This window comes from Rhopilema esculentum, chromosome 12, assembly GCF_057945365.1.
Source record: "Rhopilema esculentum isolate cy_ngs chromosome 12, ASM5794536v1, whole genome shotgun sequence".
Classification (NCBI taxonomy): Eukaryota; Metazoa; Cnidaria; class Scyphozoa; order Rhizostomeae; family Rhizostomatidae; genus Rhopilema; species Rhopilema esculentum.
Genome location: NC_142826.1, coordinates 9,512,931 through 9,536,053, shown reverse-complemented (window position 1 = coordinate 9,536,053; position 23,123 = coordinate 9,512,931). Strand labels below are relative to the sequence as shown.

Below are 23,123 nucleotides of genomic sequence, written 5' to 3'. Positions count from 1 at the left end.
TTACGATGAATTAAAGGGTGTGGCAGGCTATTCGGAAGTCAGGATCGGGTTCTCAGCTTGAAATGACTAATCAATGCTTAACGCTCTAACCATGATGAAAGATGCATATAATAGCACGAATTTCATAAACTTTACATCGAAACTATCGCACCCAGGTCCAAAGCAAATGATTCACTTTGCAGAATCGCAAAACTGAAACATGGATTTTGGAATAACCATTTTTTTTCTTTTCAGCTGACTAACAACATTCAACCCCATCTGGCACCTTAACAAAGTATGGTATATTTTTGCATTAAATTGTTAAACAAGATTGCGATTTTGGCTAAAAATAGTTTAACGTTGAGATTGACATATGAGAAACATTAAAAAATTAAAGATTTCTTAGACAAGATATTTTGACTATGCACATTTCCATTTGGTAGATGTTTAATTTATCTTCACAGTTATTGGATATTTGAGGTATTCATGATAAAATCGGGTTTTTTCCATACGTCTTGCAGCATAGTATCGTTCGAAATGATGTTCCAGTTGATCTACGAATTTTACCGATGTGGATATTTTGACAGCAAAATGCAACAAGGAGAGGAAGAAGAACAAGAAGAAGAGAAAGGAAGGAAAGAAACATGATATTGTGTCTATTAAAGATTTCTAACTCCGACTAACACCGACAGCATAGATCGAAGATATGCAATGGCGTGACAGGAATAAAATGCAAGCAAGCTTTTCAAATTAACTGTTATTTCAACATCTTCCAGTTAATTTCAATAAATTTCAATAACAATGAAAGGAATATGACGAAACAATTTTAAGATTTAAGATTGCTGAAGATGAAAACATGGACAGACACGTCTCCAAAGGGACACTTCAAAACAATTTTAGGGCCTTGGAAAGTTAACTCTCGATTACTAATTAGTCTCTACAATGGGCTGCAGTTTTAACTTCAAAGGTTTGGTTTCATCAAGACTTTTTCTTAAAAGGAAACTGTATATGATCACAGAATTACGTATCGCAAAATTTCACACGAACCCAGTATGCTATTGACAAAACCAATCCACACCCAAAGAAAAGAAAACAAACCCTGCAGTTTTAGATATTTTAGAAGAATACAAACACATGAACCACTTTAACTACTGCTTTTGGCAGCTTTATCAAAGTGTATCTTAGAAATTAATCCATCTTTAGTTCTTGGAACAGGAAGAGCATGATTATAAGAGACAGGAAGATACTTACTTTGATCTAGCAACATCTTCTCGGTTTTACGCTCGTGCTCAATTTTCATTTCCAACTGAAAGAAAATAACTAGGATAAGAATCATCGTTCGAGAAATTGTAACTATTTTCAGAGGAGTTGAGGGGCAAATTGTATATTAACAAAAGCAATGCTAAAAAAGACAACACAACAAAAGAAAATGATTGTTTGCCTAACGGTATCTATAGTATTCTCTCCAATTAGCGGACACCGTCGGGGCACGAGCAAGGTGTCCGCTAATTGGAAATGTCCGCTATTTGGAAAGTTTTGCAACATTAGTCTCAAATTTGAAAATAGACCCGAGTTTTGTATTTAAAAGTTGTAAACAGTGGTGGCGCCAGGGGAGGGCTACAGCCCCCCATCGGAGGAAGTTATTGGAAAGAGTTTGAATCGTGGAGGTGGCTATGGTCTGGAGATTCCAGTAATTTACCACTTTCATGGACAAGAAAAATTAGTAAACTGGGCTGTAAAGAAGCTCAAAAATGTAAAAAATCAACTAGATTGTCAGAAGTCAAAGTGTTTGAAATAGATATTTGAACAAATATTCATTCATCTAAGTTTTGTTTGCTAGCTCTTAACTTTTTTGTAATGTCCGCTAATTGGAAAGAAAAAAAGCCAAATTGACTATTTTGTGCAAGAAATATTGTCCGTTAATTAGAGTGTCCGCTAATTAAGGGTCCGCTTTTTAGAAAGTTTTTTATGAGACTTTGATCAGAAAACGATCGGGGAAAAAAATTTGTCCGCTAATCAGAGGTGTCCGCTTTTTAGAGTGTCCGTTAATTGGAGTTGAATACTGTATCATTATGAGCTCATTAGCAATGTATAGTCCAAAAAGATTATTATTGCAGCTGTTTGTATCGCGATAAAATTTGAATTTGAAACAAAATTGTACTGAGAAAGAGCAAATTGTATTGATGACGTTTCGAGCATAGCCCGGTATCAAGATACATTACATTGTACGGCACGCATCTAGCATATTTATTGTTATTATCACGAAACTCCGAAGTAATGTGTCTCGGTTCCACCACAGTGAATGAAATAACGTACTTTCTATTCTTAAAAATAAAAAAGAACCCTCGAGACATTAAGTTTTCTAACTTAAAAAATCCGCGAATATGGCTGAGTAATATTCGCGGACAGGCTACTAAATTTTGTGTTAAGTTTTTCATTTGAAAAAAGCCTATTTTTTAATTCAAGATAAAGAAGAGGGCAACTTCAGCGTTATTTGAACTTGGCAAGCGAACAATGACGAGCTAAGCATCACCATTTGGACCCTGAAAACGGCGTGACTGATAACTTTTGATACAGCGCCCTTTAGAACGCCGGAAAACGCCCCTTTTAGAAAATAATTGCTTCTTTCTACTTATTTCTTATAAAAAGTCTGTTTCAGGGAAGATATCAATTGATATAAAAACAATATAAGTTAAAAGAAAACGAACAAAAAAGGTTTCAGTCAACTGCTACTACTTAAGATTAGCCTAGGGGTCTGGAACACAGTCTATTTAGGATCTGTTTGAGTAAACTTTAAAAAGTTGCGTTAGAGTGAGCTTCCTAGAAATTTTCTAACTTATTATTGCAAAAAATGAGGGGGGAGCTATAGCCCCTGCTAGCCCAATGGCTGCGCGTTGCCTGAATGAAAAATGAAACTTGAAGATGCAAAATGAAAGAAATTAAACGAAGTTCGCTTTGAAAGTTTTTACTTATGAGCAGAAAGAAGAAAGGAATCGTTTCTGCGAAGCTATTCAAAAATACGTGCCCTTTGCATTAAACCTCTAGCCAATTAACTGTCGAGAATGCACATCAAAAAATCTGCGAACTATGCTATCTTCCTTCAGATAACAGAAGACACGAAATTTCTTTCAACAGAAACTCTATTTTTATACAGAAACTGCAGGAAGCAGACATCTGTCTGCAAAAGGCTTGCATTCATTATCAACGATTACTTCAGTTGAAAAGCAAATATTTCTAAAATGCAAGTTTCAAAGTATTTCGGATAACAGCAGGAGTTTCGACGATAAGAGATGTTGGGCTAGAAATCATGTGTGGAATTGCAGAGCTTGAATAATTTTGGTTGAACAACGTAAAAGAAATAAATCAGTATAGAGACACCCTTCCCCGGACACTGTTTACACAAAACCTTCAACTCTCAACCAAGACGGAGAGAAGCGCCTTGTCTTAATTTGGTGTACAACTTCCAAATTTGGTGCACTCTTTTCAAAACTTTTAATTTTGATATATCCAAAAATGCATAAGTTTACCTGCTTTGCAAAATATTCAACAGAAATTCATTTATTTTTTATAAGTAATGGCCTTTTTCTGACAATAAAGAAACTCATCAGTATGGAATCAGAGATCAGTTTTGCTTCTTTAACATTATATTTCAAATGTGGTTTTAAAATATTTTCAAACAAAAATTCATTGAACAAATATGCAAAAAGTTCTACATGCAAAATATTCAAGATGATAACACTATATTCATTTTACATGAAGTACTACTGGGCAGACTTACAAATCTCTGCAAGAACGTTTAATACACCATTGTGCAAAAGTATAGGAAGGCTTCTAACCAATTTCAGACATATTCAAGGAAAATGAGTGTGAAAATTTTGTCTTGCTAAAAAGATTGTAGCCTTGCTAATTGAATTGACTGGCTTAAGTTGAGTACATTTCCAGCTTAATTTGCACTTAATCCGATATGTTTGGCAACGAAACAACACTACCAGAACCAACAGAACTGCAACCATAAAACCACTCTTTTCTCAGTATCTGAAAGTTTAAATACACCGCCTCTGGCCTTGAAGTTTTCTATAAAACCAAGGTAAAAATTGAGCGACATTGCAATACCACATAATCGCAGTATTCTACAGTTCACGCCTCAAAAAGCCATCTGCATTTAAATTGTAATATCATTACGTTCTAAATATTTCAACAAGTTTAGTTTTAGGTGCATTGAACAAGAAATCAGGGGCAAAATCACCTTTGCTTGGTATTAACCACGTGATTAAATATGTCAAGGCCGAGATAAAAGAACGTCTGGAACAGTAAGGAGATTTTTAGGGTTTGTCTAGTGATGTTCAATAGATATACTAGGTTGTGTATTGCACAATATCATGTAACAACATAGCTTCGAGCTAATAAATTAAGAGCTAAGTTTATTAACGACGTTTCGAGCATAGCCTGTTATCAAGTCAATTATGGCATGTATATATTCTCTGATATACAGAAAATGTCTCATTAAATTCGCTACCCTGGGTACCAGAGCCGCAAAAATAATGAGAGCTGCGGAGGCGAAGCAGAGAGAAAAGGGAAGAAGAAAAGCTTTTCTTTTGCGGCTCTGGTACGCCGGTATAAAAGTGCCAGCCGCTCCAATTTACTTCTCGAACTAAGTAGACCTAAATGAGATAGCCATGAACAAGTTAAGCATCCTTTTCGATAAACAATCCAAGGGTGATTTAACTGTAAAATATATGACACAATAATTAAAAAGCGGCGAGGGAAGCATTAACGTAGAGGTATACTAAATCATTTCCTTTTCCCCCGTATATTCCTACGAAAAGCAGATGATTCCACTTTCTGATAAAAATGTAAACCATCAAAAACCATCTTCTTACTGCCAGCCTCAATTAAAATAAGTTTCTGCCTAGGTTCTTTCACTGCAAGGACGGCAGAGGCGGTCAAGGGGACTGGGGAAAATCGGCAGTAATCACACGATAGACCAAAATGGTGCCGTGATCATGATCTGAATCATCCAACATCCAAGTAGCTTGTTTGTTCGGTTGCCTTAAATGAATTCGGATGCCTAAATTAATTCATCGTTAAGTTCGTAATAAGATTCAATATGAACACGAAGACCGTCAAGATAGTTTTCTTATGCAAAGGCTTTGCTGTTCTGTATGTATTCATGGGCTCCGACGCAGGTTGGAAAGTAGGTGGGCCAAATTTCACAATCACAATATTCACAACAATTGAAAAAACTCTTGTGTACAAAAGACTATTGTTTTGCAAAAAAACATGCTGCGACCCCTTCCCCCTCGTTGGAGGCCCTGGTATTAACTGCTCCACTCTTAGGTCCTTCTCGTCTGGTTAAGGGCAAGAAACGAAGCTAAGCCTGCTTTGCTTCATGTTACTTTATTCTGTTTTTGCAATGATCATCATAGTATCTACAAAGATATCTTTATTAAGGGAATTCAGAAAAAGGTGTACAATTCCAACCAAACTTGTTGAGTCCTGTGAACGTCCCTCAGTATAGGTACTCTCTAATGAGCGCTAAATCAATTTTTTATCAATTTTCAAACCACATAAGCTCCTATTTAACATACCTAATCTTATGGTTTGCCTGGCCAGTCGGTGTCTTTTGCACGCCATGCTGGTATACAGAGTTTCTTGCAATCTACAAAACACATTCCCAGCAAGGCAGTTGGATCAAGAATCGTCCCAGTTGGACACAAAGCTTCTGAATGCGCTCACCGCCAGCGCCAAGCTGCATGTTGATTTCAAACCAGTCTGTTTCTAAGAAATATCGACCTCCAAATATTCCTTGGTAAAAGCCAGTGCAGAGAAGAAAGGGGGGGGGTCAGAGGGGTCACTGACCCGGGGGCCTATGGAATTAGGGGCCTATAAATAATAACTCAATTAAAAAAACTTAATAAATGAATAAATAAATGTAAATAAATGAGCCTCTTCATTATCACAACCTGTCATTAATAGTAACAATAACAAAGTCTATAAAGGAATAAAGTAAAACAAAAACAGTAATAATCCGAATATATTATCTCACTGAAACAGAGCCTGTAGTTTTAGGTAATTTTTTAGGAAATTAAAAAAAGTTTTTAACAAAACTAGAAATCGCTATGTGCCTTTTCTTGGAGTTCCTTCTCAGATATTGATAAATTTTGATAATTTATCTTGGTCTTTGATTTTCTTAGGAAAGTTGTATTTCATCTAATAGGTTCTCAAGGTTTGGCTACTTAGCATTGATTTTTGTTGGTCTTAGATGCAATACTTTTATTCTAATGTCAATTTGCTTCAAAAATTCAAATCATTTTTTAATCAAAATCATTTCTTTGAACGACTTTAAGTATTTTGACAAGCTCTCAATTTTTGACTTTGGAAAGATATCAAGCTTTCTGTACTCGATCTGCTGCATTTAAGAACAGAAGGTTAAGGTGACTTAACTTCACACAAAAACTGTAGCACGCACATCTGGATCTGACTTGCTTGAATTTAGTAAATGAAAGTAAATTAGAATAAAAAGAATTGCCAAAAAAACTGATTGGTACCGAAAAACCATTATGGCATTAATATACTACATTTGTTAAAATTATATCAAAATAGCCAACAGAAGTAAAAGCCACCAGCGTAATTTTGCCACGATAACAATTTTCACAAGAATTGTCTTCAAACACTTTTGGGGGAGCACTTCCCGTAAACCCGGTGACCATAAATCCTCTCCTGGTAAGAGCTTCTAATTGCAAAAGGTCAGAGAGAATTGCATGGTCAAGAAGAAGGGGGTGTGGTATAGGTACTGCCAACATTATGAAAGCAGCGTGGGATTTTACTTCTAGGCAAGGCCCATCATGTGACACCTCTTTGAACAAATTCAGTTTCAAAAAGTGTCTTCTATGTAAGGATTTTTCATCGGCAAAATTTTAAACTTGTCGGCAAATAAAGGAGGGCCCTAACGGGGGCTTGAAAACCTTAGATGAGCAAAATATCTAGCGACAGCCCCGCTTCCAGGCACAAATGCATCAGAAGTGCCGTCCCTATCAGGAACGGGAACGTTTGGAATTGTTCTCTGGTTACCTTTTGGTTGCTCTCAACAACACGGGATATTTGGGACACAGCCTTCATCGTTTGGACGTTTGGTTGGTCTAGGCCGGCATCGGACACGGCACTCTAGAAGAAAAGACCTTTTGGTTCCCTAGCCTCTTTTGGTTCCATAGCCTCTTTTGGTTCCCTAGCCTCTTTTGGATTTGCATATAGTGTCTTTCTAGATGTTTTTCTCTTCGACCTTAGCATAAAGCGTATTTTAAAACCGACATTTCACGATTTTAGAAAGCTTGATAAAAATTATTTTATAACAGTTAAAGTTTGGAGAAATATCAATTGCCTCCAGTTGTTTTTACTGTTGAGATTGGCAATTAGTAGTTTAAAGCAATTTATTGCTCTTCATTTGGTACCTAATTAGCAAGACAGTTTCCTGTAAATATTATGTTTACAGGAAACAAGATGTTTGCGACAATGTTGTTTTAAGATTTAATTGCATTTTGTCATAAAAATGTAAATTTTCAGCAAAATGAATAGTTTTTGGGTAATATTACACAAAATTGTCATCTGCCTTTTGAAGATACCTGCTCTTCTATGACCAGTAAGAAGCGAGTACGTAAAATGGGGAAACCGATTCATGAGAAAATAACAATACCAAAGTACATGTAAGAAAAACAAGATATTGTAACGACCACAAGTTTCATACCCCCCCCCCCTTGGCAAAAGAAAAAATTTTGTAAGGATGAAAACGCAAGGGTTTTCCTGAGCGCACGATCAAATAGTCTTTGTAGAGAAAGGATGCCAAACTGGTATGATTTGGCGCTTATGCTTGCAACATCTTGAGGATTTTCTTGATTCTGGTTACCTCGTCCGAACAAAAAGAGATAAATTTGATCTAGTGGTCATGTGAAAATGCGAGACTTGGCAGAGGGTTTGTCTGACTATTATATAACATAAAGCTATCTTGCCTAGAAATGCCAGGCCAGCCCCAGCAAGAATCGTTATATTGCAACCGTGGTGGACATATAGTCAAATATTTGGGGGGGGGGGGTTGGTTGGGAGGCAAGCCTATTGTTTTGCCATGACACCACATTTTTCCATTGCTTTAGAACTAAAGACCATAGTCTTAAAAGATATTGGGGAGCGACGGCCCCCCTTCGCCCCCCCCCAGATGTCAACCACTGCTGTGTTTTTCTTCCTGAATTAAATGTTATACCGATGCAGGCATACAAAAAATAACTGATAAGTGGTATGTTCAACAAGGTCTAAATAGGCAGCTGCTATACCGACACATTGGTGGTACATCAGAGGAAGAACGGTATTGTGATATTCGACACGGGATAACATGATAAGGTATTGTCACACAAAGTGATATGGAAGACTCAACAACTCTGGAAGAAGCTGGCCTAAGGGTTTCCGAACGATCTTTGTCACTGACACCGTGAAAAGGTAGATAAAAAGATATCACTTTAAGGTTGATGATGACGATGAAATTACAAAGCCTTGGCAATCAAAAAATGCTTAAGGAATGGCTGAGAGTATTTATTGAGTATTGAACTACATAACAAATGGAATAACTAGAGATTAAACCTCTGGGCTGCAACTGAACCTCCTTAACGTACAAAAAGTGAAAGCCTAGTTTACCTCATTCTCTTTCCACTTGGCATTGACCTCCTTCATCATCGACTCCTGAAATGAAACAACAAGTCTTACAATTGATTGTTTATCAAGAGGACATTGATACCGCTACAAAATAATAGTATTCGTTGTACGACCAATAGTGATCGCAAACTTTCTATAAAAGGTATCTAAAATTACTTTTTGTGGCTTTAAAAATCATCAAGCGCTGAAAAGCTAAAAACGATTAGCAACACAATGGAAATAGATAGGGACAGAAACATAGCATATTGAAAATTTTTTCGTCCAGTTCTCCTCAGAGTATGAAGTCAGATAATGAGCAGAAATTTTATATCCAGGATCAAATGAAAAGCAATATGAGAGAAAGAACGGCACATTTGATTTATTCTTTGGTTTTGACCAATTGGCGGACACCAGTCTCTCAGCTAGCTGGCCTAAGGTATTCCCTTAAAGGGAAGTTATTGTAGCAATCATTTTCGTATAAGACAGTCGGTAAAAGTTACCAACTTTTCAAAAATTCTACCTGCCGAAATGTAATTTTTCACCGTACTTTGCCTACTCCTAACTTTAGTGCAATATAATTTGAGAGGCCTGTTGCGTATGTCAACCGTCGTAATGTATTGCATTGTAGTGTATTCTATTGTATTGCATTGCAGTGTATTGTATTGCATTGTATGTACTGTACTGTACTGTACTGTACTGTACTGTACTGTACTGTACTGTACTGTACTGTACTGTACTGTACTGTACTGTACTGTACTGTACTGTACTGTACTGTACTGTACTGTACTGTACTGTACTGTACTGTACTGTACTGTACTGTACTGTACTGTACTGTACTGTACTGTACTGTACTGTACTGTACTGTACTGTACTGTACTGTACTGTACTGTACTGTACTGTACTGTACTGTACTGTACTGTACTGTACTGTACTGTACTGTACTGTACTGTACTGTACTGTACTGTACTGTACTGTACTGTACTGTACTGTACTGTACTGTACTGTACTGTACTGTACTGTACTGTACTGTATCGTATTGTATTGTATTGTATTGTATTGTATTGTATTGCATTGTATCGTATTGTATTGTATCGTATTGTATCGCATTGTATCGCATTGTATAGTATGATTTATTTAATGTAAGTTGTTACAATAGTGGAAAAACACTAATTCAGACGGACATGGAAGAATACGTTATTTCAAGGAATGCATAAGATATATCAATTACTGTAGCTCCATGCATTTTTTTATGGAACCAAGTTTTTAGTCAAATTTTTGAATTTTTTAATTAGTCGGGCTGTTATCTGGAAGTGAATTCCAGTTCTCGAACTGAGCGATCTGATTCCATAATTTGCAGTTCTGGCCTTTCTATCAAATGGGGATTTTGTACACAGTTGCAGCTATTTATATTAACAATTTGCTAAATTACAAAAAGGAGATCGAAACTTTTGGTATCGAAATCACCACTGATTTTTACTTTTGAATCGATAAAAACAAAACAAATTTAGACAGAAAAACTCTGAAACAAAACCGAATACTTGCACTTTTGAATGGCCAAAAACTTTGGTACCATCTGATATATCTTAAAATACCTAAATTTTACAACCGTTACTAAACCTCTTGTTTAGAAGAAATTTTCCTATTTATATTTAAAAGAAAACAATATGCATGATAATGCCAGTGTATCAACGTACTGCTGGATTCTATTTTATTGACTAGAAGTTGAATTGAATCTGCATGCATAAAATTCTCGCACTCTTCTTTCTCGTCAAAAGAGAAGAGTGTAAACTTCTTCCATATGACGCTCACACATCTTTTAACAATATCTGAGTGCCACATCTTTCCATACTCGCTATTTTTCAGTGGTAAATATAAAAAGACGAGCAAATCTATACAGTATTTACAATATATAGATGCTTTTAGAAGATTAGTTAGGCCATATTTTACTACTCTCAGTACTGCTACAGAAAGTTCGACGTTTCTTGACGTAGACTATCAGTTCTCAGTTGGTCAGTAAAATCCATCCCTAGTTTGTTGGTGAAATTATCTACCGATAGGTGAAAAAGCACTGAAATTTTTCTTCATCTATCGCCACCCCCTAGTCTGGAAGATCAAACTACGTCACTATTCCCTGAGAATTAGCCATCAATAACAAGGAATCAACGTAGGATAATTGCACAACTGCAAGTTATTGCATAATACGAGCAACAGGGGAGAAACCGTGAATGAACAAGCTTCATATGAGCTGAATGGTACAGCATGCTGCTCTCGCGTGATTAGATTTGCGTCAACATTTCAAGACTTCGTACAATGTCTTTAGAATGAACAGTAGTAGAAATTGGAAACCAAATTTTTTCAAATATATACTAGGCTTAGGGGCGTAGCTAGCGGGAGGTGTAGGGGAATTAACACCCTCTCCCCCAATACTCCATGAATTCCTCAGTCTGTCTACAAAATCCTTAGTTTGTCGGTAAAATCATCCATCATTAGATGAAATAGCATCTAAATTCTTCTCCATCTATGTCTTCGTCGGTAAATTTGTCTATTTATGACCCTTCCACCCCCCCTGGTCCAGAAGGTCAAACGACGCCACTGACTGGTCGGCACTAGATCATAGTCAGCTAACGTACATGACGTCATACATCTTTACAACCGAGGACTAAGTGAAATAAGACGGAGGCTGCAAGCAAACTCGCTTGTGGTTTGCTGTGGCATTAACAAGACCCACGCATCCCTACAGAACAGTTGAATGTTTTAGGCGAATGCAAGAAAATGACGTCAGGAAATCATTCTGTAGTTTAATAAATATACAGGGGCGTGTTTGCCAGATTTTCTGCTTACTTCGGGGAATTTTCTGCTAAAGCTGGAATTTAGCTTTTTCTCCAGGGGTTTCAATTCATAGCACACACAAACAGAGAAAAACGGGGAAAAGTGTCTATTCTATTCTAAAGCATTAAATAGGCCCTGTTTTGAAGCACTTTCTTACAGTTGAATCTATAGAACTCGTTTAAGTGCGTGTGCAGCTACGAAAACTATCTCTTACGTTTTCGCCTGAGTCAGAGTAACTACCATTGATAATTATGTATGAAGCCGTTGCTAATTATGTATGACTGGTTTTGCCGCATAAGAACATTACCAAGCGTTTTAAAGAGAGTTCCCCGACAAAATTTGCTGTAATCAAGCCTAAAGTCCCTTTTAGAAGCATTGCGTCAGTCTTCATTTTCCATAGTTTAGTGTTTAGAACATTGACTGACCTGAGGTATTGGCAGTTGACATAGGAATTGAATTTCATGCCGCTTGCAATAAAGTTTTTCATCAAAAGGTTGGAATGCGATGACGTCATACTACCACTCATGCATTAGGTTGCCATAGTTTGTATGACGTCATGTACGTTAGCTGACTATGATCTAGTGCCGACCCCACTGACTGGGTTTCAGAAAACAGGACGAGAATGGAGCATTTAAGAGTAATTATAAATTGTGTCTTTATCGTTATGCATCATTTAAAACTAGGTTAATGTTTGCAATCTATCTTCAGGGCCACCGAGGGGTTTTGGGGGCCTGGGATACAACCGAAAGATGAAGCCACAACCACGGGCCTTGGATACAACATAAATTTTAGCGACCACCACACCCTCAAGACAAGCTTCAAATATATTTCCGAATATTTCTTTCAGTCGTTGGTCTATGACGAAGGCTTTCATTTTCTTGCAATCGTTCAAAAACCTTTTGCTTTTTTTCGGGCATACTTTAGTTACGATTTATTTATTTCATTCTTTTAATTTGGAGTTTATTACTTACAAGGCCCCTTAGATCTCAAGGCCTTGGGGTACTTTTTCCCCTTCCTGCCCCCTCTCGGCGGTCCTGTTTATCGTGATGGTATCTCCGTTTTAAAAAGGTCCAACTTCAGTTTACACAGGTTTGTTCACACAACTTACGTATAGAAATTGTAAGAAACGAAAATATTCCTGTTTTGAAGGTGAAAGACTGAGCTTTAGTTAAGCTAATTCTCAAGTTCATACGGAAGAAAAGGAAAACATTTACAAACGTAAGCAAATTGAATAGAAAAAACCAAAATATTTAGCTGATGAGTCAATGCTCACGGAACAAAGCGCATCGCTAAAACGGTTTACCTTCCTTTCTGTAAAGGTGATAAATTTCAGAACCATTTAAATATCATCAATTATTTCGACATTTCGTTGTGCATTTACAATTAAAGTGTAGTGTATTTACAATTGATCTGTATTCATGTTCTACTTAGATTAAGGCCCATTTCGGCCGATATCTATTTCGAAAAAAATAACTGAGACTGTAATGCGGAAAAATTGCTGATGAATGTATTTTGAATGTACGTCCGCCGAGAGTAGGGTCAAGTTTGACAGTACACGTACATGCATGTGGTGATTCGAATGGAACTCGAGAAAGGAACTCGAGAAAAACTCGTGATTTGAATTGTAGAAGAATGAAGAGAATTTGCTTCTATACTTTCTGTTTCATCACTCAATGAATCAGCAATAACCCAGTCAGTTTATATCCGAAAGACTTCCTTGTTTATCAATTGCAAAATATTACAAAATGCAGCCCGAATAAAACTCAGATGAATCGGAAGAAAACCCCCCAGCTGCTGATTTCCCCTATAGGGCTCAGATGGGATAATAGTGAACCTGGAATAAGCCCAAAATGGCACATGGAACAGGGCCTACGCCACGAATTTGAAAGTGGGGGGGGGGGGGGGGGTAAGGTTAGCAAAAGTAGGGGGCCAAGGCGTTTTCCATTTTTACTGCTGCTTAAAAACTACTTCTTTCGCAAAAAAGTGGGGGACATGGCCCCTCCGCCCCCCGGTGGCGTAGGCCCTTTGGAATTGAACATTGGATTTTGTGCATGGGTTTGATTAATGCCATAGCCTTTTCGAAGTGAAAATAGCTGTTGGGGGCAAGCCTTAATTTATATAAAGTGGAGGACAATAGCCAATAGTTTGAAACAATAGAAAGGACTGGGAATGGACTGGAAGGGAAACTGTCCCTTTAGTCGGACTGAAAGTACTTTCGGACAAACTGATAAGGAAAACGAGGCCAAGTAATGTAGTGCCATTTCTCTTTGGAGCAATGTAGTGTTTAGCACACCAGGGTCAGGATTAGCTCGAAACATCTTTTTTGCACTGCTCCTGGGTACAAGCGACAGGTACAAGCGTTTTCCTGTCAGGTAAGTAACCGTGACTCAACAGAGTGAAGATGGAAGAAAAAAAATTCCGGACACGAAACAACGTAAACATTTTCAAACAGAATTAATATCTCAACTCTCTTGACATCGGAAAATGGAACTGTGTGGTTACACTGCTTTAAAAAGAGAGATAATAACCCAAGACACATGACAATTCAACGTGCGATTCAACGATTAAGTTGAGGAAATACTTGGTAACGTGTGAACGAGTGCTCTCAGAAACGACGTGATATGGCGGTGTAGAATAGGAAAATTGATCTCGAATTTCACTTCTAAAAGTAGCACGAACTTTCTATCTATACGTAATAATGGGCAGTCACATAACGGGGAAGCCCTAAGCCTCTACACATTGTGTCTTTAACAAAGAGGTCCTCTCTACTGAAAGTTGAATTGAAAATTCTGTCACACTTTACACATTTTTATAAGAACACTCTATTTGAACACCGAGACTCAATTTGCAAATCAAATAAAAAAGTGAGAGCATGCCACCCCTCAGATGAAAGTAAGAAGATAGTTAGTGTCGCGAAAGATCCTACACCCTTCTTTTATAAGAACCAGATAATTTTTGCCGAGGCTCGATGTTCTTAACTTTTTGATAATTTTAGGCTCAAACATTCTTTAAAATTGTTTTTATTTTAAGAGTGATGTTTGAAATATTTGAGAAGTTTCTACGTCATACTGTATATAGTTTCTAAGACGTTTTACTGAGTAAAGTTTATAAATTGCATAGTTTGTTCTGTTGATATGACATAAATTTCAAAATGCGAATTTTTTCTTTTAAAATTTCTCATCTAGAGCTGAGCATGTTCTAGCCTTGTTCTTACTTTTTGGGCAAATCGAGCCTCAGTGTTCTTATAAAGTGTGTTCTTATAAAAAAGAATGTATTTCGCTTCCTTCGCCGAAGTTAATCAAAAAAATTTCGCGCTTTTCTCGATTAGCGCAACTTTCGTCCCGTAAAACTTTTCTCTACTAGCGTGAAAATAAAAGCGCACAAATCTATTTAGATTTTTTCTTCCAATTTAACGCTGTTATGCTAGACACAGGCAAATATTTTTCCAGCCGGCATGCTGTCCCTATGTTTCTTCTGGAACCACAATCGCGATGGGGTATCAACAAGAAAGTTCATCTTTGTCAACAAGGAGACAACAATGGACATAAATTTTGCGAGTTACGCTAGCTCATTCTTCATTTAACGATATAACGACACATGCTCAAGCTGAGTTCGGGACTGGAGTCAAATAAATCGAGTTGTCAAACACTTAAAACTTTAGATCTTTTTCTAGACCTATTTCATTCATTCGTAATCTTTTCCGCTATTGTTAAAGTTCTTTCAAAAACAAAATTTGTGTAATTATTTTGTTTACAGCCACCTTCGCATAGTCACCTGGTTTATAGCTTGTGTTTAATTTTTTCATTGTAAATTGGCTAAGTACATCTTTCAAGATCAAAAAGCTTTATCTAAAAAGATGGCAGGCTGAAAGTGACCTAAGGTCTATTGTTTCTTTAATCAAACTTGACGGCGTTGGAAGTAAACGATTATGAGATATGTTTCCAAACAAGTTTATTATCTTGAAAATTTTCCCTACAAAACTTTACAAAAAGAAAGAAGAAATTGCACAAAATTTTTAGATAACCATTGAATTATTAATTCTCCCTTCAGAGCGTTACAGCAATTTTTACGTGTTAACTCGAGACTGAGCTTTCAATTGCTCATTGTTACTACGGTTGCCAACCAACAATTAATTTGGTAGCTATGGTTTTGCTATGAGTGATTCTCTGAAGACCTCTATGGCAAGTTTGTTTTCAAAACTCCAGACCAATAGAACTTCATTTGTCAGCAACATTCGGGGCAAAGAAGCGTTGTCACTCGAGGCAACGGAAATAATTATTGTTTGATGTAATAATGTTACCCCCGTGCCTATTTAGCCTGGTCATTCAATGTAACTTGATTAGAGAAGATTGTAGGAGATTAACACGGCCGAGGACCTCCATATGTAATTTCTCACTCAAAAGGCCACTAGCGATGAATGGTGAATGACCCAAAAATAGCCATTGTGTACTTGGGGGAAATTGACGCCCTATGACAGCGATCTTCATGCTAGCGGCACACACTGTGGAGAACACGTCTTGGATTAGCGCTGCAGAATTCTATTTGTTTGCATTTCATGAAAACACGGAATTCCAAAGTAATACAAATAACACAGAGAGAGTTTGAACGAGGACGAAGAGTAACCTGCACAGAATCAATACGGATTAAAATCGATCATTTACGTACTCGCCTGAGGATTTGACAGTAGCCAGACATCCTAAAGCATTTGCTTGGTGAGAGGGAAACAGTGAAGTCGGCACAACTGGCTTTTATCTCAGTAAAGTATCATTATCTATTCAATGACTTTAGAGAGAGATTTCACCTAAAGAAGAAAACAAATATTCGCGAGTCAAATACAGCTTTTTCGAGCGCACACACATCATTAATTCATAAGTTTTTACGTCCTGGATATGTCATCAGGAATTGCACCTGTATCGTACAGAAGACTACTCACGACGATTTCACAAGATCTCCGCAAGGACCAGTGGCAGAAATCAAGCTCGAATCGCAGTCACACGGGAAAAATGAAAGACATTCAATCGCCTGTAGTTGACTTGGAAAACTACCTAGTAGAGCACTCTTATGAGTATGCTTCAAGCAAAACAAACTTTCTTGACCTGCTAGACGACGAAACACTGTTGCAGCTAGCTTACGAATTCGGCTTGGACAAAAAATCAGATCTACCTGAACTTCAAGATATCGAGATAACCATTGGCGACTGCGACGGTATTAACGAAGGAATTTGGGGAACGGCGACCATAGACGCCGAGAAGGTCGTGCAAAGGTGATGCGCATTCGACACATGTTCGTACTTTGGCAGATTTTCGAATGAAAGGAAATACAGTGTTGCATATTTGGTGTTTACCACCACTATGAAACGCTACACATCATCGTCGGTCAAAAGAATTCTTTAAGGGCAGCATGTGGATAAGAAGCTCCTTGGCCAAGATCTATGAACAACGTGTCTCCCATTCAAAAACATATGGCACAGGACAAACTTTTCACATAACTGTAAATTAATCATATTGCAATGTAAATTCTGGTAAGTCTCAGTAGTTTCTATACTGATGATTTTCAGTTCCCGTGCAATAATGTTTCCTTTAGTAAACTCATAGTGTCAAATTCAGTAGTAATAAGGATATGTAACATGATTTGAAAAAATAACTTTTTTAGCGGGTAGACGATTCCATAACATACTGGCATCAATAGAAAATCATGTAAAAACCGTGCAGATTGTGCAGCAGTGTTTAAATCCAAAACAATGTGTAACATACTTTAATTATGATCGATTCGCGGTGTATATATCTATAAATAGTTGATTGCGTTATAGATTTTCGTTGTTGCAGATTCACTGGCAATCCAGTTTTCCTCCTTTTCCCACACTTCCCTACCGATTTTAGTCGTATTGAACAATCAACCCCTTTCCTACCATCATATCATCAACACTTGGGATTTACTGAATACGTAGGCACTTTTGAATACCGAATGTCATAAGTAAATGGTTTTTCTGGGCTTTTTGGATAGGTAGGCCTAATGACGTAATTGTTTCGATTATCAGCCTTATCAACTTTAACCAATTACCCGGTTATCTACCCGACCTCTCTGACTCCGATACCCAATTGAGCCAAACACTAGCCAGCTTGATGACGTAACCTGCTAGTAGGAGGGTACACACAAAGCATTCCAGCTAATTTGAAGCTTATGTCGAGTTGTAAATAAACCATTTTCTTGTCATCAAACTATTGTTTTTACCAGGAAATCTTGCTTTGGTGGAAATCTGGTAAGCTTTTTTCCTAGAATGAGTTTCCCTTTGATCAAATCTTAAAGGGCAATCTGGTTTTAAAATCCACGATGATACGGGATACGAAAACATTTTTGTACAAAAATAGGGTTAACCATTTGAGTTTATTTACCATTAAACTTTCACGTGCCCCTTTTGTGTGACAGAGCGATATAATCCGAGAAGTGGATGAGATTTTGGAATGTCGTATTAAAAATTATGTTCCCACTGCTAAACCTTGATTTGATCTCTCAGTTCGTGGGTTCATTTATCAGCGAGATAAGCACCATCTCTTGTGTTACTTTCCCACACATTTTTCTTCCATTGTCTGACCTGTTCAATTTTAATTAAAAAATCTTCCTACTGTCTTATTGTAATCAAAATATGACCAAAACACATTTCATTTGCGTCACAGCCATGTTGCAGAAATTGGCTCTTGATTATTTCCACACGATAAAAATAGGTGGAGCACATTCGTTTCAAAGCCATCCGATTTAACGGATCTTTGATCTCAAAATCCCTCAATAAATTTTCAGCTAGCCTTGAGCAAATATTTAGAAATTGTAGCTGTTGTATTAACATCTTGGTTACGTTTCTTTGGGAAACATAAAAATTGAGTTTTAGAACAGAATTTTGATTCATTTCAATAGAGATGATTAATTAAAACTTAAGCTCGACAGTTGTTGAACGACTCTTCACCTGCGTTGTTGAATTAAATAATATCTTTGATAGAAAGCCATTGTGTAGCTATATTTCACCTTTCTTATTCTGGACAGAAGCTGCTTCAGGAGTGTAGTTCTCCTGACTCGATACGATGCCCCGTTTTACGGCTGTTACTTGCAATATTGAATTTGCAAACTTGCCTGAAATATGTATTACAAAATGTTCGATCATTGTGTTCTGGACATGCCTGGCCAGAGCAGTCGTGTTATTTCGTCATGTGAAAGGTCAGCCCCAGCGGAAATCCGTTTACACACACCATCTTAAGGGCAGACAAGACAACCGACCAGTCCACGCACCCCGTGGCTGGTATTATTGATGGTTTAATTGGTCGTGTCATGTCTAGCAGAGCTTCCCTTAGCAATTCATTATACTCTTGTATACCATTGTAATATCTTGGTAATACAGAATAACCAATGTATTTATTTGTTAACCAATTCAAATCAATATTCCATTTCATACCAATACACAAAAGAAAAAGAGCCCCTCTGTATGCGAAACTGTTACTCTGGGTACCAGAGCCACATTAACTCGAGCGCGGAAAAAGAAGATCGGAGTTGAGAGGTTTTCTACTTTTGCGCTCGAAATTTTTTGGCTCTGGTACCCAGGGTAGTGAAACTTTAATCCTGGAGCTACCCTGGGTACCACAGCCAATACATAAAATTTGGAGCGAGGCAAGGGATCTTCAAATTCCGTACACAAGAAGGCATAATGAACTAAAGAGACGAGATTACTTTATCTTCTGCTCTTGAATGGAGATCTTATGCTATAGATTTTATGTTAGTGTTGGTCTCTTTCTAGGCACTTATTTGGGAGGTTACTCAAATATAAAAGGCCTTTCTAATATTTGCCAGATATAAAAGGGCTATCGGAAACGTGACTTTAGCCCAAAAAACAAAGACGTCTCTTTCGCCTGGACGGGCTAGGCAAGAGGAGCCACGTGAATACGCACAAAGCCTAAAATGTCAATAACCTGATAATATTTCGATCCCATTGCAAATAGGAACAAAGATCTATGTATTTGGCATCAGATAAATGGGAGAAACAAGATCTGGCTTCCAGAGCGACACACATGTAAAGACGGGTTCCACTTTATTCGCTCTGGTCGCGCCACTTGGCGAAATCGAATTGACAAGTCAGCGAATCGGCGAACACGACCAGTCGCCCAATAGTTCAACTAAGTTGAACTACTAAGCAAATGGTCGCGCATTCGCAGCGAATGAGGAAGCTCACAATTGCACCTGCTCCAATGTACATTCGCTCAGTCGCGCGACCAAAGAGAATCAAGCGGAAACCGGCTTTAAAGGCCCCTACATCTCAATTTACGAAGTAGGGTTGATTCATCAGATTTGTTCGAAATAGCATTGTAGGCCTAGTACGAATGCATCAAATTCCAGTTTAATTGTGGAAAAATACATCGGTTTTCCGCATTAAGCTGCAGCTGGGAGCAACGGAAAGTTTACATCTGGGTAAAATGAAGAAATGCTAATACCAATCACAAAAATCATATTTTAAATTTACTGAATTTGATCATGAAATACCTCTAAATGTGCAAAGTCAGTTAAACGTGTTCTTGAATTTGCTGAGGTATGGCCACATGAGCACAGGCTCTTACCTAATCAGAACTCTTTTGTTCGTTCCTTTATGAACAGTGCAAAAGAAATCCGTTAGCAAACCTCAAACCTTTCATTGGCTACATCTAACCCGATTACTGACATATTTAACTGATTTTTCATATTTAGAAGTCTTTCATGACTTCTAATGACGTCACATTTAATAACACTTAATTACAGTTTTTAGGCGAGGGGTATTTAGGGGCTTCATTTTGGGACAATATTGTCCTATTTCTCTCCCCCTGTATCCCATTAAACTGGGATTAAAATGCCTCAAATCCATTACCATTTCAAATAATCAGAAAAATTGGTTTGGCGGTTAATGTGAAGATAAACCCCTTACTGAGTTACAACAAAAGCTATACAGAAAGAAAAGACAGGCTAGCATAAATATTGTGTATGCTAATTTGTTACATCTACTTCTGCTACGCCCGGTCAGGAAAGTCAAGATATCCTGTTCCTGATTCTTGATCCCATTTCTGTTTCTAGTTCCGACTTTATAAAAATGTAGCAGGCTCTCTGCGTACCAAAATACCAAACATTTGTCTTTTAATTTGTTGCGAAAATGACTGCTAATGCACTTTTAGTAATTGCAATGGCAAAAAATTGCAAGGGCTTGTCTTTGTTGTATCGAATTTACACTTAGTCCAGTGAAACAGAGGTCCTTGTTCTTTGTGAATTGTTCATTAATATTTCCTTGTAATCTTTTGGAATATCATTACGATTTCGTAGATGTTTCTATGCACACGACCGTTGAACGGTTACAAAGTTGAGATTTTGGTCGTGGTTTTATAACGAGAGCAAACATTGGCGCATAAGTGAAGTAGGGTAAACGGGGGGCACAGTGCACTTCAGCTATAAGAAGTTTGCTTTCGTAGAAGATTGCCACTGCGTGTAAGAATTTATTCATAATACTTTGAGAAAAACACAATGAAAAAAATTTATCTCTTTTAAAGAGGCAACTTCCCTGTAAAGGATATCTTAGATTCATAAAAAATGGAAGATCAAAATAAATCTTTTGATGCCAATCTTTGCTTACATTAAGTTTTAAAAAGCCTTGAAAATTCCATGTTTGGCACACTATTGCTTCTAACGGTTGAGCGTGGCAAGAAAAGACAAGCGGATTGTTTAACATTCACTTTTCAGAAATTAGAATAAATATAAGGACAAACATGGCGTTTGTGTTTACGAATTTAGGCCCTTATGAAAAAAGACTGCAGGAAACCTCCCTCTCAGACTAGATTCAAAGAAGCTTATTCACGTGGAAGTATTTTAATACTTTTCAGCGTTCATCTTTCATTTTCTGAATTTTCATGTGCACAAGCATTACCAAAGAAATCACTTACGACTGAGAGATTTGTATATATATGTGGAATCCGCTTAAATTTATTTTTGATACTCACTGGAGGACACGAGGTACATCTAACTATGTTGATTTAGACTTTAGGATTGAACAGGGTTTGCTTTCATCTTACAATCTACTCTTTCATAGGCCCACTCTTTCACTGAGTCTCTGGCACCCTCGGTAGCTTGGGGCCTGTTCTCTTAGAAAACATTCGTGTGGGCTTTGATTTACAAAGACCTGGCCATATTCCAAAAGTTACACTAAGTAACAGCTAGTCATTCATAAAATCAGGACTCAAAAGGCGGATGAACTTTTCTCTTCGAAAGAGCATTTTTCCATGAACATAACTCGCGCAAAACCTTTCTTTAACAGCAAAAAATGGACAAACAAGGGAGCACAATAAAATTATATTTGCAGATACTGCTTTGCTAGAAATACTGTAAATGCAAAAATAGAGTAGAGAAAAATTTCTCGTCATATCCCAGGCCCTGAATACATACATCATACGCCCAACACTTCTTTTATCGATAATGGTTCAGTTTTCGGTATAAAGGCAATATACCGAAACGTTAAAATTGGCAAGGTTGATGAAGACTGAGTCAAGAAACGATAAAAACTGGAGTTTAGTGACTCAACAGCAGGCAGCAGCCTAAAGCTGGTTTAGAGCTCTTACAAAAGGCCGGGTAATTCTATATAACTGTTTCAATGAGAAACAAAACATTGCGACATTCCTGAGGCACATTATTGTTATAAATCTAATAAAAAAAGAAAACAAAAATACATTCGAGCTAGTCAAAGGCAAATGCCAAAGAAAACAATTTAAACAAACAAAAAAGGACGCAAACTTTCAGTCTATAATGTCATTATACGAAACTCTATTTGAAAAATTAAATATAATTATCTTAAAACCCGAGAACAGCGGTTTGGAATAGAAGAGTTTATCGCACGCAATTGAACACATCCTTAATCTAATTACGCTTTCAGAGCATAATCTGAAGACAAAGCTAAATAGTTTTTTTACAAAGTTATGTCAAGCAAACCTTTTATTCCATCGCAAACTTTTAAACAGTTTCGTCACAAAAGAGCGTTACAAAAGAATAAATTGTTTTTGCAATTATTTGCCAAAAACAGGTCTTTGCTTTGCCTTGGCAAACAATGATCGAAATACTGTTAATATAATTAAACAATCTCTTCGTGGTACAAAAGTTAAAAATGGCTTTGAAAAAAGCAAACATTTTTTAGCAATACTGAAGCTTTTCGTCTAACACTCTTTTTGTCGGATATTGAAGAGTGAACGCAGATAGTACACCATTTTGTTGTCTGCCTCGTGTATCAACTTTAACCTTGTTTCCGGGGGGCCTGGGTCTTACATATATAATAATAATTATAACCATAAAACATTACACTTTTGAGTATAAAACGTCAGAACATAGATAAAAACACTAAGCTAGGAAATATATGTACCCAGTTGTGGATCGAAATAGAATTTTAAAAAAAGATAATAAAAACCTAATACAAAATACGGCAACAAAATTTTCATAGCGTAAAAATACCAAAGTTACAAATATATCAACCAAAACGACAACAACAGAAGCCAGAAAACTAACAACAGCAAAACATTAGAAACAACAGGAGCAAACAAATTAACAACAAAAATTGCAACATCACATAATTATCATTATCATCGTTAATTCCTGTGTCA

At 37.1% G+C, this 23,123-nt stretch overlaps 1 protein-coding gene across 2 annotated transcripts in view; it reads right to left on the bottom strand.

The window, feature by feature from the left end:
- LOC135681457 (uncharacterized) overlaps window positions 1-23,123 on the bottom strand; it is a 62,814-nt gene that overhangs the window by 19,048 nt on the left and 20,643 nt on the right. For both annotated transcript variants that reach the window (XM_089111681.1, XM_065195946.2), the window contains 2 exons: window positions 8,659-8,703; window positions 1,231-1,285 (listed from right to left, as the gene is read on the bottom strand). In XM_089111681.1, the coding sequence (XP_088967807.1) occupies window positions 1,231-1,285; window positions 8,659-8,703 (100 nt within the window). The remainder of the gene's footprint in view (window positions 1-1,230; window positions 1,286-8,658; window positions 8,704-23,123) is intronic.